The following is a 20037-nucleotide window of genomic DNA, read 5'->3' as shown; positions in this document are numbered from 1 at the left end:
CTTTGTTCCTTTCTCCCTCTTTGTTCCTTTCTCCCTTTCTTTCTCTTCCCCTTTTTCTCCCTATCTTCTTCTTTCTCCATTTCTTCCTTTTCTCTATTTCACCCCCCTTCTCCTTTTCTTCCTCTTTATCTTTTTTTCTCCATTCCTTCCTTTCTCCCTTTTCCTCTTTCCCCTTTTCTTGTCTTTTTCCTTTTCTTCCTCTTTCCCCTTTTTCCTTTTTGTCTTTTCTTTTGTTCATCTTCCTCATTTTCTCCCTCTTCTTCAATTCCTCTTCCTCCTCCTCGTATTTTTCTTCGTTCATTTCTTCTTATGACTTCTTTTCCGTCTTTCACTGCCTTATCACTCTTTTGTAGTCTTTATTGTTTACGTTTTTCAAAGAAACATGTCACCGCTTTCTTGGTATGAGGAGGCTGCTCTACAGTATTTATTCTTTGGAATTTTAGTTTTCTTAAAACCTCCTTGCTGCTGTCTACACCTTACTCTTTGTTAGTACATTTCTGTAAGCTCTGCATAGCTTGATAGTTGTCTGTTTCGTTGTCCAGGTCGTAGCATCAACACTTCTCAGGAATGGTAGATGAAGGAGCTGAGCCCACCTCTCCAGACTCTGACTACGATGACTTGCCGATTCCTGCAGACCCTGTAGTTTCACTGAATGGTGGGGACTTCTCTGATGGAGCAAGTGAGTAGCCGGCTTCTTTTATGTAGGCGAATGTTGCTTCAGATTGAATAGAAAAATAGGAGGTGGTCGCATAGTGATTGTATGTTGTTTCTGTTTCTAGCTTCCAGTCTGTAACAATGGAGGAGGCACCAGGTGATAAGGCATGCATGGTTTTGTTCTTGATGTTGTTTGTTATCGTTGTTGAATGTCTGTACAAGTGCCTGCTTTATTAAATTTAATACATTTTATGTTTAACTCACTCATATCGTGTATAAATTTCCAGAATTATTTTACATTTGCATTCAAGTATAGTGTGAGTCAGTGGCGGCTGATTGACTGAGACAAGTGAGGCCGGGCCTCAGTCACTTGGCTTAACTGAAATCAAATTTTGTGGTTTTATATAATGTATTAGTTATTTGAATGAAGCATATATCGCTGTAGAAGCATTTGAAAACTTCGATGTATATAGACCTGTTTTGCAGTAAAATTTGTTCCTGAGGCTGGGATCGCTCGTGCCGGGTCTGGCTTGTGATGTATATAGACCTGTTTTGCAGTAAAATTTGTTCCTGAGGCCAGAATCGTTCGTGCCGGGCCTGGCTTAATGCATTTCATGTCCTTTCGCGGGCTTTGAGTTTGCGCTTAAAACGTTGTAGCTGAGGCACAATTCGGCTGGCCTGGTCAGGTTTCACTCCTCCCATCCATGGGCCGGCCTCAAGGGTAGAGTGGGGTGGGAATAGCAGTGGTGACTTTCTTCCTAACTAGGCCATAAATAACAAAATTCCAGCTCTTTGGCAGGCAGAAACCCACTCGAGATTCTCTCCCCTTATGTCTCAGTTTATGACATAAGCGAGGTTGTTCTACTATTGTACTTCGTGAATCTGGGCCAATGTTGTTATGTATTTTGGGAAAATATAAACAGAAACAAATGAGAGAAATAATGCTGGTGCAGTTAATTCATTGTTAGAGTGTCCTTTTTCGAGAAGAAATAATACTAAAAGAAAGGAAGTTTTAAATAAAGAGAGAGACTATCGAAATACCTACGACATCGCTGATAATTTTTCTGGCAGATAATCTTAAAACGCGAGTTTCTAATGAATCCTGGTATGGACAACATAAATGGTTATGTGGTAATGTGAGGCAAAATAAACTTCTCTTGGCTTTTGCTTGTTCCTGTCAAAGGAAAAAATTAAAAAGAAAAGAAAGAAAGGGGAATTTCAGCACATAATATGGGATGCTTCATCACACTGAAACAGTCACTGAAACTCAGAACATAACAGCTTATTTGGTGAGTGAAATTATTATTTTTAATTGATAGTAATAAGAATAGACTAATAATATTAATAATAATAATACAGTAATAATGATATTAATAATATAATAACAATAATAATATCATAAACAAACATTTCCTATCGGAGGCACTTAAACTAGTTGCATCTGGCCTCACCGAGGATTTTGATCACCGGCCGCTACTGGTGTGAGTTATGGTGCATTTCTTTTAAACGTTGTTGCTCATAAACATGAAAGTTTATTTTCATAATTAATAACGACCTAAGAATGACGACCGCCTGTCCGAGTATCTTTGAAACATTTTTGCTTAACTAGTCACTTCAAAAGACAGAAATAGTCACAGCAGCTGTGCCGCCCAAAATAATCACTGCTTACCAACGAAAATCCTAATCTTTTTCATTCTCTGCTCCAAGTTAGTTCACATGAAATCTTCCAAAACATTTTCCCAGACATGTTTCATATAAAAATTAATGTTCCTTGTTCAGATATTTTTTCATCTCCGAAATATATCTATACGATAATCATCACCATCATCGTCATCACCACCACCACTATCATCTTTATCATCACCATGATCTGCGCGACCAACATCACCATCACCAACACCAGGTCTGCACAAGATTTGCACTCTCCGAACCGGTTCACAGCTCATGAGCGGAATGCAGATATTAGCTGCGCTCTGTATAAGGGTGGACTGGAAGAAGGGGTGGATCTCGTACAAAATATACACAAAAGGAAATACAGTACTAGTAAGAGTGTTTATGAAATGAATTCCCGTTCAGTGTTTGCAAAACTATCTTGGACTATTATTAATTAATAAAGAAATATTTATTTTACAGAAATAATAGAAATTCTATAGCTGCTTAAATGTACAATATCATTTTGTTATATTTTTATTTATCAGTATATCAAAACAGGGTTTTATGCTGTTGGCAGCTGAAAGGAACAGTAGCCTTCTGATCGTAATGAAACATCAGGCACAGATGTTCGATGTCTGCCTTTATTAAAGTTGGTTATAGAAAACAGTTGCTCACAAATATAAATGTTGAGCCAAACATAGCAATCATTTTCACAGCCAGTCTGTGTAGTCGTGGATATTATTGCTAATGTTTAGTCTTGTAAAACTCAACCAGACTAATAGTATTATTCAAACGATCTTTAGCCCTTAGGCCACATTGAAGATCAATAAGTCCGAGCTGTAAATCGTTAAATGTTAAATGTTATGTTCCGTCTTTTAGATTCTACCATACTGTATTGTAGCAGTAGGTAAGCAACGTGAAACAGTTACTGAGAATAGGCCTACACACTGCACTCCACTAGATAACTGAGTGGTCGTTTCCCTCTCCTCTACCTATAGCAAGTCTATGTCATTCTGACGTATCTTCCTCTCCGTTTCGGCGAGCGGTAAACACAGCTCTCCCGCTCCGAAAGAGCGCGCGCGCTCGTTGAGCTCTGTTTGTGCAGGTATGACCAACACCAAAAACAATGACTGTAACTACAAACTAAGCGAAATTGACTATATGATTATATGAATTTTCTTGCTTGTTTTCAGATCCTCTATCAATTCCCCAGATTCTTCCCATATGTTTTGATACACCTTATAAATTACTCATAATTTCGAATTACGACTATGAGTCATTCTTCTCTCCGTTTGGTTCTGCATTCTGTTATTTTACCTTTTTATTTTAAAATGCTCAGTTTTTTACAGATGCTTTCATATCTTTACTTATTCGGAAGCGTGTGTCATTCAATGTTTCTCAGAAACTTTCTGTATCACTCATTCTACGGCTGTCTCATTATCATTTTCATTATCTTATCTTCTGCTACTAGGGACGTTAAATTACGAACAAACTCAGAAGTATATTATAGGTACTTCAATAAACATAATAAAGTAATAGTAAGAAACCTGTGGGCGACAGTCCATAGATGGTCGAGGCCTACCAACAGACTTCTGGCCTCACGTCCAGATGCCTCAGCAGAGGTGAACGATCGTCCATTCGGTACGGTGGTATAACGTGTGTTTAGCACGATGAAATCTCTCCCGCCCTCATAACTGGATCGCGGAACCGGATTTTGTTCCCTATCGTAGCTCCCCAAATTCATCACGATATTGGGTGGGCACCGATTCCATACATGGTCGAAATTTCATGGAAAAAATTTATTCCCCCATAAAGATTTGCCGCCTTCCGTCGCGGAACTGTAGACACATAAGTGGAGTGGTATAAATGTACCCTGAGAGCAAAATTAAAACTGAACACCGTGTAGAATATCTATACACAATATAAGCATTACAATGTCTCATTTAACAGTTTTTCCGCCTTACCGACACGTTTTTCTGTTAAGATCTGTATTTTCTTTTTCCTTGTGAGTAATTTTCCATGTCACGATATCTGAAAGTTAGAATTTATAAAACAGTTATATTACCGGTTGTTCTGTATGGCTGTGAAACTTGGACTCTCACCTTAAGAGAGGAACAGAGATTGAGGGTTTTTGAGAATAAGGTTCTTAGGAAAATATTTGGGGCTAAGAGGGATGAAGTTACAGGAGAAAGGAGAAAGTTACACAACACAGAACTGCACGCATTATATTCTTCACCTGACATAATTAGGAACATTAAATCCAGACGTTTGAGATGGGCAGGGCATGTAGCACGTATGGGCGAATCCAGAAATGCATATAGCGTGTTAGTTGGGAGGCCGGAGCGAAAAAGACCTTTAGGGAGGCCGAGACGTAGATGGGAAGATAATATTAAAATGGATTTGAGGGAGGCGGGATATGATGATAGAGAATGGATTAATCTTGCTCAGGCTAGGGACCAATGGCGGGCTTATGTGAGGGCGGCAATGAACCTCCGGGTTCCTTAAAAGCCAGAGAGTGAGTGAGTGAGTGAGTGAGTGAGTGAGTATAAAGATTTGAACCAGCCCTCATTCAATAACGCGAGTCCGGGTATCATGACCTAGACGTTCCGTCGCGGACCTGTAGACACATAATGGAGTAGGTATAATTTGGCCCTGTCGAGCAAAATTAAAACTGAACACCGTGTTAAATATCTATACACAATATAAGCATTACAGTGCTTCGTTTATAAGTTTTTCCGTCACACCGACACGTTTTTCTGTTAAGATCTGTATTTTCTTTTTCCTTGTGAGTAATTTTCCATGTCACGACCGTTCTACACAAGCTGTTCTGTGTTTTAAATGTTGTCCTTCCAGCATTAAAGTTTACGGTTTTCCAATAATTTCGTTCTTAGCATTAGTCATATTCCATCTGCAGCTTCGAGAATCTCTCAATAGCTCGTTTCCAGGTCTCTGAATCAGAAGCAATAGGTCTATTTCGCGGCCACCGCATCCACCCGATATCAGTCCATAGGATTTCTTCTTGTGGGGCTACTCCAAGGACCATGTATATGCGTCTAAAATGTCTGATCACCAAACTCTGTGAGCCCGCCTGTGTAATTGGGTCGTTACAATGGACGTGTTGAAGGAAAGTGACAAATTTATTTCAGGTTATGTGTATGTGCCATTAATGAGTTATTAAATGTACCGATTTGCTAATAAACGTTAATTAAATCGAGTTGCTCTTTCGCTTTGTGCAGTGTTACTTCCCACTTGAAGCTTTATGATGTTTAAATGGTCACCTGTGGAATAACGGCTAGCGCGTCTGGCCGCGAAATCAGGTGGCCCTGGTTCGATTCCCGATCGGGTTGAGGTTTTTCCGGGGTTTTCCCTCAACCCAATATGAGCAAATGCTGGGTAACTTTCGGTGCTGGACCCCGGACTCATTTCACCGGCATTATCACCATCTCATTCAGACGCTAAATAACCTAAGCTGTTGATAAAGCGTCGTAAAATAACCTACTAAAAAATGTTTAAATGGTGGCAAGTTTAAACTGAACATGATGTATTTTTACCTTCGGGTTTTTTTTATTTTTCAAGTGTAAGGTCCAATTGCCACATAACAGGACTGTCTTCCAGACATCTGCTCTTGGCTATGTGCCCATTACTAGTTCAGAGGTCTTCGCTAAATTATTTGCATCTGCAGTGACAGTGTGTCTCAACTTTAGTCATGTTCATGTGTTTTTTTTTTCCTTGCCCTTGACAAGCAATACAAATCCAGGAAGGAAAATCAACAAGAAGTTGGGTTAATATGATATTACGTTGAAAGGAATCGAAGCGTTCTGAATAATCTGAATATACCATGTTAGCGTATGATTCATGAATTTATTATCAGTAACTTTCGTGTGTAGCTGCACACTGTATTATGGTACAAAGCCGATATTGTAGCCAGACAAGTACAATGCTTGCCTTGAAGATGTTGACTTCTGACAAATTATGATAAGATTATGGCATATGAACCGTAAAGATATTTCACCACAATAAACTACGCAATTTTTCGTTCATTCCTTAGTTCTTGTTAGTAACTACTTCGAAAATATTATCTAATTAATATGAGCATATTCTCGTAGGGAAATTTTTGTATTTGTGTGTTAGTTTTATGACAAATTTTGTGGGTTGATGTTAGTTCTTGTTGCCAAGAAGTTATTCAGCCTTTATTATCAAAAGATAAAACAAATTATATCTTAGTTAAAAGGTCTGCACTTCAGCTTTCAATGCCCAAGATCAGAGTTCGAATTCTGTTGCCTAAAGTCAATTTTTTATGGATACAAATTGTGTTCGAGATCTCTCGGATACTCTGTGTCCCCTCTCATCATTCCATTTAAATTTGTGAATTCATCACCACAATATTACAGTGACCATTTATCACAACTGTCATCATTACCGTCGTAAAGCATTATCTCATGCCATAAATTGACATAATGGCCAGTATCATCAGTCATAAACCACTACCGTCACCTTTATAAGCCACAACTCTCACTAGCATAAGTCACCATCATCTCTGTCGGTCATAAACCACTTCTGACATCGACATAAACCACCTTCGACAAGGACATAAATCATCTCCATCACAGACATAATAAACCATCTCCGTCACCGACAGAAACCATCTCCGTCACCGACAGAAACCATCTCCGTCACCGACAGAAACCAACTCCGTCACCGACAGAAACCATCTCCGTCACCGACAAAAACTATCTCCGTCACCGACATAAACCATCTCCGTCACCGACATAAACCAACTCCGTCACCGACAGAAACCATCTCCGTCACCGACAGAAACCATCTCCGTCACCGACAGAAACCATCTCCGCCACCGACGTATACCATCTCCGTCACCGACGTAAACCATCTCCGTCACCGACGTAAAACAACTCCGTCACCGACAGAAACCATCTCCGTCACCGACAGAAACCATCTCCGTCACCGACATAAAACAACTCCGTCACCGACATAAAACAACTCCGTCACCGACAGAAACCATCTCCGTCACCGACATAAACCATCTCCGTCACCGACAGAAACCATCTCCGTCACCGACAGAAACCATCTTCGTCACCGACAGAAACCATCCCCGTCACCGACGTATACCACCTCCGCCACCGACGTAAACCATCTCCGTCACCGACAGAAACCATCTCCGCCACTGACGTATACCACCTCCGCCACCGACGTAAACCATCTCCGCCACCGACGTAAACCATCTCCGTCACCGACATAAATCATCTTCGTCACCGACATAAACCAGCTCCGTCACCAACATAAACCACCAGCGTCATCACAGATATGAACCTTCACCGTCACCGATGTAATTCAAACATATAAAAATAAATATAAAAGGCCTACCGTTTTGCATAATGTCAGAAAATGAGCCAAGTGGATTTTTATTGGAATCTTCGCATGTTTACGGGAAGCTCTTTCACTGGTGTAAATATATTAACGTATTTAATGCTTTTGCACTACTATATGTATCAGTGTCAGTCAATAAATAAAATAAGTACAGTATGTAGTCTCTTGATGTTCGAACGAAAATAGTCGTAACTCTTAACTGTGTCATTTCCAACAGGGTAAAGGGTGAGAAACTTATGTAATTTCCGTCTGAGAGAAAAATGCATAGTGTAACTATAAGAAATCGGTAGGAACTGCTCGATCCCCAAATGTTATCTTACCAATAACACATTATCTCACGGTTACTTCAAAGTCACGTTACAGTTAGTTGTGATTGGAAATAATACTGATTATAAAAAATGGTAAATTCTGTGGAAAGTTGCATGGGATATCTCTAGGATTTTAAACAGCTTGGTGTGCAGTAGTGAGCTTGGATGGCATGCTGTAATATTGTTGTTTATGTTGGTTTTTCTTCCAGTTTTCGGAATTTCGAACTATTTCTTTGTGTTATACCAAAGTGTGTCAGTTACTACAAACTATTATACGGGATGTAAACGATATAAACTGCAAAAATTATACAGACTGTACATATTGGTCTGTTAAACATGATGTGTAGTGAAATTTTGTTATTCTATTTTTTTTTTTTAATTCCTATACTATTATGTTTTTAGGATTTATAGTAGTCCAATATTTACTGTTCGAGTAAATGTGAACGTCATTGCCAATGACCTTCCGTCCAACACACGCTAACACCACCACAATAGAAAGACAACAGAGTATCCTTATTTGTAAACAAGGATATCACCACAGTTGCAGTGAACTAAATAATGACGGTCTACTATCATTTCCAAAAACATTAAACTCACAGATAACATTTTATATAGGGACACCACAAAAGTTGCAGAAAAATTGTATACGACTTTTTTGTTCAGTAATTTATGCTCTATCACCAATATTTTTTGGCAGTTCATATCGTTTACATCCTGTATATTACTGGTCACTTATTAGAGTTTTAGACTGTTGGTAATTATGGTGACTATGCTGTCATATTATTTTTACACACGATGTTTAGTTTTTGTTAAAATGTGTGCTTTTTTCCGTTGCTTCCATATTGGCTTCACCAACGACAAAGTCACGCAATATTAACTTTGCATGTAAATCAGTTCCGCTTGGGGCAATGAAAGTTTGTCCAATGTCAATGTGATGTACAACTCTTTAACTCTGTTGTTTTATGTGGAGGCCCATCGTCATCCGATTTCCACGATGAATTCAAGGGTGAACTGGGGGAGGGAAGGGGATTTTCTCCAAGGAATAATTGATTCTTCTTCCACTGGAGATAATACGTAGTAATGAGCTAAGATCAAATGCTTAAATTCCTTGTATGTAGAAGAGAAGTATTATTTATAGGCACCAATAATCGTTCCACAATGCACGTAAAAACTGTCACTGCTAACGTAAAGGTTTTTTCTGTTCATATTTCTGTATAAGTTTCTAGTAATAGGAGTTTTACATAGAAGTATCTGCTAAAAATATCGACCTTCAAGAGTACTGCGTTACATAACTCCCTTGGTTCGTAGTGCGGGAAAAACTTCCTAGTGCTTGAATTATATTTGAGTTTATCTAAAATATGCATGCACAGATACACACATACGTAATTATATACATAGCACATACATATGTACATACATAATCCGGATGATACATATAGAAAAATCAACCTCAAAATATGTTATATTACATTGTTATTAAAAAGTCTGGAAGAGAGAGAAAATCCAGAAAGGGATAGCTGCCTTACAACAAGGGATACCGTTTGGTTACAGCCACGTAATTAATTAATTAATTGATTAATTAATTTGTTTGTGTACAAAAACCAATATTTCTATATAGGTAAGTTTTTTTTTGCAGCCATCTCTTTAACTGAATTATATATTTATTAATTTATAAAACTGTATAAATGGTGATTTACATTTAACAATGAGAAATTTAAAATTTGTATAGATAGGTTCTGGAGAATTGATGTATTGATATGAAATCTGTGGAAAAAATTTACACAAAATTTTGAAATAGTTCCACGTGCTCCAAACAATAATTCAATCACCTCCCAGCGATTTTCAGGTATGTTGTATTTTTCTTCCAGATATTTGAAGCAAGGTTCATAGTGCCTCTTATTTTTACTATCCACTTCTTTGCTCTATGCATTACTTTTTTCAAAACGTACTGTTGGGTCGATAACAAAGCGTGGTGTCTGTTATTCCTTAATAGTTCCCCTTTGGGACAGAACCAAAAACGTGAGGAAGAGCTTCATTCTCGTTGCAGTGACGGCAACATAAACCTTTGTTTCAATTGTTTCTCTATTGTTGCTATGACAAATAAAATAAATAAGCAGCAATTCTAGCTAATCTTGCGTTTTTTTAATTCATACCAGAAATGCGAATTAGTCTTACTCAGTATTACTGTGAATGTTAATACTGATTGTTCAAGCGCGAACCCTGCAAGTTGCTCATTGTGGAAGCTTACAAAATATTTGAAGTTATTCCGCAGGATTTTGTTCTGAACGCTATTCATTCCCTAGTAGAGAGACTGCTACTGATGGAAGAGAAACTGACGACCATATCTGTATGTTTTGAAATTATTTATATCCGACTAAACCCCATTCTTTTATAAACTAAACTGTAATATTATTTTTTTCTATAAACTTACTTCTTAACAAAGAAGTCTTTCAAATTTTTTGTAACTACTTAATAACTGTTTTCTCCAACCATTAGACGAATGTCAGGTAACACTGGTCAACAAAATTAAACATATATTTTGTTAAAAGATAAATAATAGATGATTCTTATAGTATTTTCCGTGCTGACTTCAAATCTGTTCTCAAAATTTCTCCATCACCTAGGATTTTTTTTAGTAATTATATGAAATATAGTTCAAACTTTTCTAGTATTGATACCTTGTAACATTTTACCTAAAATTATATTTTCATGGTACCTAAAATGTGTGTGAAATAGATTTTAAGCTGTACTTGGGTTGAGAAACATCTCTTTTAAGTGTCCAGCAGTAGTCTGACAGAATATTTGGTCTCCATTCTTTCTGGTATCGCCTTTCCATTTCATAAAAATCCTTATGAAAACGTTTCTCACGTTCGTCGTTCACTACCCGAAGGTTTTGAGGAAAGAAAACTTATATGAGGATTCAAGAAGTTATTTTGAGAGACATATTATAGCCTATCACGTTATAGTTCTGAATCAGCTCGCTGATAAGTTCTCAATAATCATCTGTTCTGTGGTTGCTAGAAAGAAACAGTCTGTTGAATAATTCTTAGGTTCTCGGCATATTATGCGATCTGGAAAAGGCAAATGACGGGATCCTTTCAGCCAACCCGTTAATATGATTACATGGAGCACAATAGATTTCAGGGGCCCAGTTCCTATCCTTATCTATATTGCAATCAAAATAACACTCGTAAGCTTTTTTAACTAGTGCAGTAAAATTCGCTTGTGTGCTTTCAAAGTTAACTAACTACAGACGTAACAAAAGTTGTTTATGTAATTTAGACAATATTTCGAGGTATTTTTCACTTTATAAGATACTTTTACCACATTTAAAATTAGGGCAAAGAAAACACAGGTTATGAAACTTGTTTCATGAATGTAAGTTCCAACTCAACTGAGAATTAATACTAACTCTCACAGTCTTATGAGGAATAAAATTCATTGTTATGCATTCTAACTTCACAGGCAAATGATCTAAAGTTATAGGTCAATTTACTATTAAAGCAATAAAATGAAATATTTGAAATATTTTATTTCCAATAACATGTTAAGGACTGTATATAGCAATAAAAATAAACAAGTTTTTCTAAAATTACAAAAAAAATGGCGGGTGGTAGAAAAATTTTGGAATCAGCAAATGAAATTACATAAGAAACATCGGAAATTTTACATTTAACAAAATCACTGTTGACCAGTGTAATCTATGGCGAATCATCGTCCTCATTTAGCCAAATACCATCTCGCTATCACAGATATCATCGAGACTAAATAACCTAGTAGTTGATACAGGCATGTTAAATACCCTAAGAAAGAAAGAATGCCGGTATGTCTTTTGAGTAATGGTTCGAGGAAATAAGCTATAAATATAATACCATTAGCAACGTGATAAAAGAACGGAACTGTTACGAAACTCATAACATGTGTATTGAGAACGTGTCACCCTTGTTACATTTATTTCCTTTGAAGTTGTGTAAAGTATTTTTCACATGGAAATCAATGACTTCGCACATTTGAAAGCCCGCATAAGTGACCCTGTTGTTACAGTAACCCACATCGCGCTTGAAAGCACCTGACTGATATCTGGAAGTTTGTCGTGTCACCAAAGGGAGCGATGCCATGTTAGATTTATTGTATGTATGTATTTATTTACACTGCAAGTGGGCAAGCACCCGGTGGCAGTGGTATATACAATATTAACAATACACAGTTAAAATGATAAGCACTACACTATAAAATTTACAATACATAATACAATTTACAAAACATATACAATTTTATACACAATACAATAAGAATACACAATACAATTTAACACAATAATAATAAAACATAAAATAAAACACCTAATTTTACAACACAACCTACATAATTATGTATAGGTCCTACATAAGTTTCAATAGTCTTTCACTTTACTCTCATCTCAGTCCCTGTAGTGGCACTATGACGCATTTCACTGACACTTTAGCACACATTTCACTGACACTCTGTAACACATTTCACTGACACTATAGAACACATTTCATTGACGCTATAAATTATCACTGATCGGAACTGTTCACTGCACTGTAAAACCATAACTTCACTGACTCACCTCGCTTCACTGATACAACAGTTCAAATAAGTCAAATAATTGCATTCTTATGCATACTTATAAACAGAACTACATTTAAACTATACATTTCTAGTCTAAGGCCCTCTTACACGCTATTTTTAAATAATTTACAATTCAAACCAAGGAAGTAAACTCGTAAGGCTAGATAAATACATGTCACCTTAAAAAATTAAATGTTGAATGTCACCTTAATTTTAATTTTCACTTTGTACACAACTCTTTAAATTATTCTTGAATCTCCTTAAGGAAGGACAGCCCTCAAAGACCGCTGCAGGTAGGTCATTCCAATCATTTATAGTTCTATTTAAAAATGAGAATTTACCTACATCCGTTTTCTGTTTCCTACATTTGATTTTAAAATCATGATCGTTCCTACCATAGTACGTTGGCTTTTCTAACCGAGCCGTTATGTCTACCCATGCTTTCTGACCTAGATGTGCTCTATACAATGCTGTTATTCTAGTTTTCCTACGTCTGTTTTCCAAAGTTTCCCATTTAAGTTCTTTTATCGTATCGTTCCCATCTTCTCTTTTACCTTTAACAAATTTAGCTGCCCTATACTGGATTCTTTCTAAGGAATTTATCTGATATATTCTATAGGGATCCCAACACGTAGTTCCGTATTCCATTAACGGTCGCACTAATGTTAGATATGCTATTTCCCTCGATTTGGGGCTAGCCTTTCTCAAGATTCTCATAATAAAGTGAAGTGCCCTCCATGCTTTGCCTGTAACATTATCAACATGCTCTCCCCAAGAAAGTTTGGAGTTTAAATACACTCCTAGGTATTTACAACATTGTTCTTGCGGAATTACAACACCACTGAATTCGTAATTAAGACTAGTTTCCTCTCGGGTTTTACAAAATGTTATAGATTTACTTTTAGAACCATTTATTTTCATCCTATGCTTTAACGCCCAGTTGTAAATTTTATTCAAGTCTGTTTGAATAGCATCTACATCTGAATTATTTCTAATCTTTCTATAGATAATGCAGTCGTCTGCAAATAGCCTCACATTTGATGTAATATCCTGGCATAGGTCATTTACGTATATTATAAAGAGTAATGGACCCAGAACGCTGCCCTGTGGCACCCCTGAACTTATATTTCCAATTTCCGATATTTCATGACCTACTCTAACTCTCTGGTTTCTACCTTTTAAGAATTCTTGGATCCATAGCACCACTCTTTTATCTATTCCTAGCCTACTTAACTTATCTATTAATATGTCATGTGGCACCAAATCAAATCAAATCAATCAAAGTTGGTTTTAGAAAAAGTTGGAATACTTTTCTTTGTAATGGTGTAAACCGGACGTATGTGTAACAAACTGGTTTGGAAGTACGAATTTTTCTTGTACCTATCATCCAGACATTGTGTATTTATGTTGTCACTTAAGTAGGTATTGTATTGTATTGTATTTATTAACATTCCATGGTATTCATACATTGCTTTACAGCTAGAATATGGAACAAGTCAAAAAACTTAATACTATTATAAATTCTTAATTTATAGTCACAGACTAGATGAAATATATATACAGACGAGATTTACAATATAGTCTACTAGTACAACACATAGTTTTAGTATCAATTTCATGAAGTGTTATTGGATGTCATGAATTCACTTACAGAATAGAAGGCGTGATAAATTAGGTACTTCTTTAATTTGACCCTAAATAATCTTATGTTTCGAGTTTCATTTTTTATATCGATAGGGAGGCTATTAAAAATTTTTACTGCCGTATAAGGCACTCCTTTTTGATAGCACGATAGACTTGCCGATGGAGTATGAAAGTCATTTTTTGACGTGTATTTATGCTATGAACTGTTGAATTAGTTACAAAGTTTTCACGATTACATACGAAGAAGACTATTAATGAAAAGATATACTGACAAGCCATGGGCATTATTTGTAGTTTTTTGAAAATAGTCCTACAAGATTCCCTAGATTTGGCACCTACTATTATTCTAATTACTCTTTTTTGTAATAGAAATATACTGTTACTATCTGTGGAATTTCCCCAGAATATTATTCCAAAACTCATTACCGAGTAGAAGTATGCAAAGTGTATCGTTTTTAAGGTATTGATATTTACTATCTTTTGCATAGTTCTAATAGCAAAACAAGCTGAATTTAGTTTGGGGGTAATTTCTTTAATATGATTTTTCCAATTTAACACATTATCGATTTTTAAGCCAAGAAATTTGGTTGTCGTTGTTTATGCATTAACTAGACATGAATTGTATGTAATGTATGGTGTAGAGCACATTCGTCGATAGACTTAATTCCATATAGTTTAAAAATGATAACTTGTATGCACGTGTATAACTGTGTTGGCGAAATTATTGTTCTTTTGACTTTGTTACTGTTTTTCGTTAGAAAAAAAATGTTATGTTTTATTTAACGACGCTCGCAACTGCAGAGGTTATATCAGCGTCGCCGGATGTGCCGGAATTTTGTCCCGCAGGAGTTCTTTTACATGCCAGTAAATCTACTGACATGAGTCTGTCGCATTTAAGCACACTTAAATGCCATTGACCTGGCCCGGGATCGAACCCGCAAGCTTTTCGTTAGATTGGAATTATTATTATTCAAGTTTGCTTCACAGAGAGCTTTACCTGAAAGCTAGATTTGCATAATATATAGGCTACGTTACTGTAACAGAAAACAACAATTTTAAGTCACACAGAGTTTGTGTGCACTCGATGTGGATTCCTGGCGTCTTCTCAGCCCACTCGAGTTATGTGGTTAAAAAGGGAAAAATTGAGACAGTGTCGAGTGAAGTTCCCGGGTAGCTCAGTCGGTAGAGCGTTGGTGCGCTAAGCCAAAGGTCCCGGGATCGATACCCGGCCCCGGAACAATTTTTCCTTTGAATTTATTCAAGTCTGCTTCACAGGGAGCTTTACCTGAAAGCTAGATTTGCGTATTATTCATAGTCGGTTCCCCCCTCCCATTCGATGGGTGTATTTGAAATGTTAAACCGAAGTGAAGACAATACATCTAGGAAAGAGGAACTGAGAAAACAGGAAAAAAAAATATATATATATATATATATACATACACACATATACACGAGTAGGGTAAAAGGGGGCGAATAGGCCCAGCAGGCGAATCGGCTAATTTTAGAAAAAATTCAATATCAGAGTCATCGACACTAGTTTGTAAGGTGCTAACATCTCATAGGTTACTTTAGAATCCCCTAGAAGCTGATAGAACTGGAATCGCGCGGAAGTAGTCTTTCTTTCTTTGTGAAAATCATCATTGTTTGCAGGAGGAAGGAGTTAGATGAGGTCAATACAGCTATATTTAAAGTACTCCACATTATTCTTTTTATTGTATAGTGTGAATACTGTTTAGAAATTTGTTCTTGTGAGGTAATAAGTAAAACTGATATAGAGATTCTTGTTTGGGTAGTGAGTGGATGTCTGTCTCATGAGTCAGTGCTGCCAACTGTTGAAATAAGTGACTAAACCATTTCTGGTAAATCGGCCCGCTCTGATAAAATAAAATAATTAAGTATAAATTACTAATGACTCTCTAAAAGTCTGCAGTTCAGTGACAATTGTATATGATTAATGACTCGCCATTGCCCATTGTTTGATATATTAGAAATACACTACGTTTCGGGAGTTGGGTCTACTCTCGTATTCAGGTGTTTTCATGATACTGATAGTTTTTGTTATTTTTACTTTGAGGTGGTTAAACAATTGAATTTGGTATTCCCAAGAAACTAGTTCGATTAATTAAAATGTGTCTCACTGAAATGTACAGCAGAATTCGTATAGGTCAGTGTCTGTCAGATGCGTTTCCAATTCACTGTGGGCTAAAGCAAGGAGATGCACTATCACCTTTACTTTTTAACTTTGCTCTAGAGTATGCCATTAGGAAAGTCCAGGATAACAGAGAGGGTTTGGAATTGAACGGGTTACATCAGCTGCTTGTCTATGCGGATGACGTGAATATGTTAGGAGAAAATCCACAAACGATTAGGGAAAACACGGGAATTTTACTGGAAGTAAGTAAAGAGATAGGTTTGGAAGTAAATCCCGAAAAGACAAAGTATATGATTATGTCACGTGACGAGAATATTGTACGAAATGGAAATATAAAAATTGGAAATTTATCTTTCGAAGAGGTGGAAAAGTTCAAATATCTTGGAGCAACAGTAACAAATATAAATGACACTCGGGAGGAAATTAAACACAGAATAAATATGGTAAATGCCTGTTATTATTCGGTTGAGAAGTTTTTATCATCCAGTCTGCTGTCAAAAAATCTGAAAGTTAGAATTTATAAAACAGTTATATTACCGGTTGTTCTTTATGGTTGTGAAACTTGGACTCTCACTTTGAGAGGGGAACACAGGTTAAGGGTGTTTGAGAATAAGGCTCTTAGGAAAATATTTGGGGCTAAGAGGGATGAAGTTACAGGAGAATGGAGAAAGTTACACAACACAGAACTGCACGCATTGTATTCTTCACCTGACATAATTAGGAACATTAAATACAGACGTTTGAGATGGGCAGGGCATGTAGTACGTATGGCCGAATGCAGAAATGCATATAGAGTGTTAGTTGGAAGGCCGGAGGGAAAAAGACCTTTAGGGAGGCCGAGTCGTAGATGGGAAGATAATATTAAAATGGATTTGATGGAGGTGGGATATGATGGTAGAGACTGGATTAATCTTGCTCAGGATAGGGACCGATGGCGGGCTTATGTAAGGGCGGCAATGAACCTGCGGGTTCCTTAAAAGCCAGTAAGTAAGTGTCAGTATATTATATAGACTGTTTTTGTGGGCACACAGCGACTTCGGTCCCGTACTCCACAGTGCATGAACCGCAGCTCAGCTTCAAGGCCCTCAAGAGACGGGTCTTCATTCCTGGCCAGGACATCCAAGTGCGGATCATCGATCATGAACGCAGCGTCACCACTCATCTCCTCAACCCCAACTTGTGAGTTCTGTTTAATTGTAGTTAAAAATTTTACAGCGTGTTGTTTTGCAACACGGAATGAAACCGTGCGGACAAAATTGAAAATTGAGACTGAATGAAACCATACGGGCACGGACATAAGTGAGACGGAATGAAACCATACGGACTGTAATTGAAACGGAACGAAACCATACGTAAAAATTGAGAGTATAAACAGCAATGCACACACTTCGGGGACTTTAGTAAATTTTGTATGTTAATTATAGAATGTAGATAACGGAGTGAGACGAACTGTGTGGAAAATCTCGAGGCACTCCGTTCATTGTTTCCATATTATCACGAGTGACATCAGTTTACAGAAAAACTTTCCATGACAAAAGTTACAATTTTTCTCTTCTTATAGGACGAATATAGACGTTTGATGTCGAGTAATAAAATAGCCTATCTATTGTAAAATCTTTAGGCCTAGTTATTAAATATTATTTTATGAGGCTTAAATGTTTGAGAACTCATTAGTAATCAGTTTATATTAATTATAGATATATGAAAGTAGGTCAATAATAATATACTTAGGTAGTTTGCCTGCTGTAACTACTTTCCTGTTCAACGCCTTTTACATTCCCTGTATCTCTTCTACTTTTTTCTTGGTATCTCGCTATTTTTAGGCGTAATCTTGAGATATCACTTGCATCAACGTATTTAATCCAGTCTTTATCATTGAGATTAAATACGCTTAAATAATCTTACGTCCAGGTTGTGTTTCTATGTTGCCATCTAAAAATGTCATTCCACTTCTTATCACTTTGTTTTCACATCCATGTAATAGGAGAAGAGCAGATAGGCCTACCGCTTTACAAAATATTATCAGCGGTCCCCCCCCCCCCAGACAAACCAGTGGTATTTCAAGACTTATTATTCCATGCATTTTTTTTTTCTAATACTGCTTACCTCCCTTCGCCTGGTAGAATTCTGGGAGTAAATCTATCTAATGCAGCCTTTCACCTATGCTGTTTAATTTATAATAACGTAAGTTATTATTATTATTATTATTATTATTATTATTATTATTATTATTATTATTATTATGTTATCACCTTTGCTTTTTAGCTTTGCTGTAGAATATGCCATTAGGAAAGTCCAGGAGAGTTTGCAATTGAACGGTTACATCGGCTTCTTGTTTATGCGGATGACGTGAATATGTTAGGAGAAAATCCACAAAACTATTAGGAAAAGGATGGGAATTTTACTTGAAGCAAATGAGATAGGTTTGGAAGTAAATCCCCCTCACTCCCAAAAAAGTATATGATTATGTCTCGTGACCAGAACTTAGTACGAAATAGAAATATAAAATTTGTAAATTTTCTTTTGAAAAGGTGAAAAAATTCAAATATCTTGGAGCAACAGTAACGAATATAAATGACACTCCAGAGGAAATTAAACGCAGAATAAATATGGGAAATGTCTGCTATTAGTCGGTTGAGAAGCATCTTTCATCCAGTCTGCTTTCAAAAAAACTAAAAGTTTTCATTTACAGTATAAAACAGTTACATTACCGGTTGTTCTGTATGGTTGTGAAACTTGTACTCTCACTTTGAGAGAGGAACATAGGTTAAGGGTGTTCGAGAATAAGGTGCTTGGGAAAATATTTGGGGCTAGGAGTAATGAAGTTACAGGAGAATGGAGAAAGTTACAGAACGCAGAACTGCACGCATTGTATTCTTCACCTAACATAATTAGAAACATTAAATCCAGACGTTTGAGATAGACAGGGCATATAGCACGTATGGGCGAATCCAGAAATGCATATAGAGTGTTAGTTCGAAAATATGAAGGAAGAAGACCTTTGGGGAGACCGAGACGTAGATGGGAGAATAATTATTAAAATGGATTTGAGGGAAGTGGGATATGATGGTAGAGACTGGATTAATCTTGCTCAGGATAGGAACCGATGGCGAACTTATGTGAGGGATGCATTGAACTTCTGGGTTCTTTAAAAGTCATTTGTAAGTAAATTATTATTATTATTATTATTATTATTATTATTATTATTATTATTATTATTATTATTATATCACCATCTTCATCATCACATTTGTTACGTTGATGCTACTAGAAAATTATAGAAAAATGCATTGCATATGTAGTGAGGATCACGTAAGTGTAGTTCCTAAAAATCTAATTTGGCCGTCTCTTCAGTGTTGCCAACTAATACCAGAAATCACCAAAGAGGGTGAAATCACAATGCTACGTACTGAAGTAATAATAATAATAATAATAATAATAATAATAATAATAATAATAATACAGTATTAACAATGACAATGTCTTACTTATTTACCACATCTCACCTTTATGTTGCGAGGTGTTTCCTAAATGGTTCAATAATTTATGATATAATATATTTCCCTCCTGGACTTCTCGCATATTATGTTGGTAATTAGGATTAATATGATCTAATATTAAAATCTATTTTGCCTGACAACATGAAAT

General features: G+C 36.5%; 1 protein-coding gene and 1 non-coding gene across 6 annotated transcripts in view; both read left to right on the top strand.

Annotated features, from left to right (window-relative positions):
- Pld (Phospholipase D) overlaps positions 1 to 20037 on the top strand; it is a 151859-nt gene that overhangs the window by 61298 nt on the left and 70524 nt on the right. For 3 of the 5 annotated variants that reach the window (XM_069819218.1, XM_069819219.1, XM_069819221.1), the window contains exons 2-3: positions 543 to 679; positions 17421 to 17568. In XM_069819218.1, the coding sequence (XP_069675319.1) occupies positions 568 to 679; positions 17421 to 17568 (260 nt within the window). In that variant the 5' untranslated portion in view covers positions 543 to 567. Of the gene's footprint in view, positions 1 to 541; positions 680 to 753; positions 812 to 17420; positions 17569 to 20037 lie in introns of those variants that run through there. The other 2 variants (XM_069819222.1, XM_069819223.1) reach the window with 2 other exon arrangements.
- TRNAS-GCU (transfer RNA serine (anticodon GCU)) lies at positions 15402 to 15474 on the top strand. Its single transcript has one exon. It is a non-coding gene; the product is annotated as a tRNA-Ser (tRNA).

Source organism: Periplaneta americana, chromosome 2, assembly GCF_040183065.1.
Source record: "Periplaneta americana isolate PAMFEO1 chromosome 2, P.americana_PAMFEO1_priV1, whole genome shotgun sequence".
NCBI lineage: Eukaryota > Metazoa > Arthropoda > Insecta > Blattodea > Blattidae > Periplaneta > Periplaneta americana.
The sequence above is the reverse complement of the archived record's forward strand: the minus strand, read 5'-3'. Positions and strand labels throughout refer to the sequence as shown.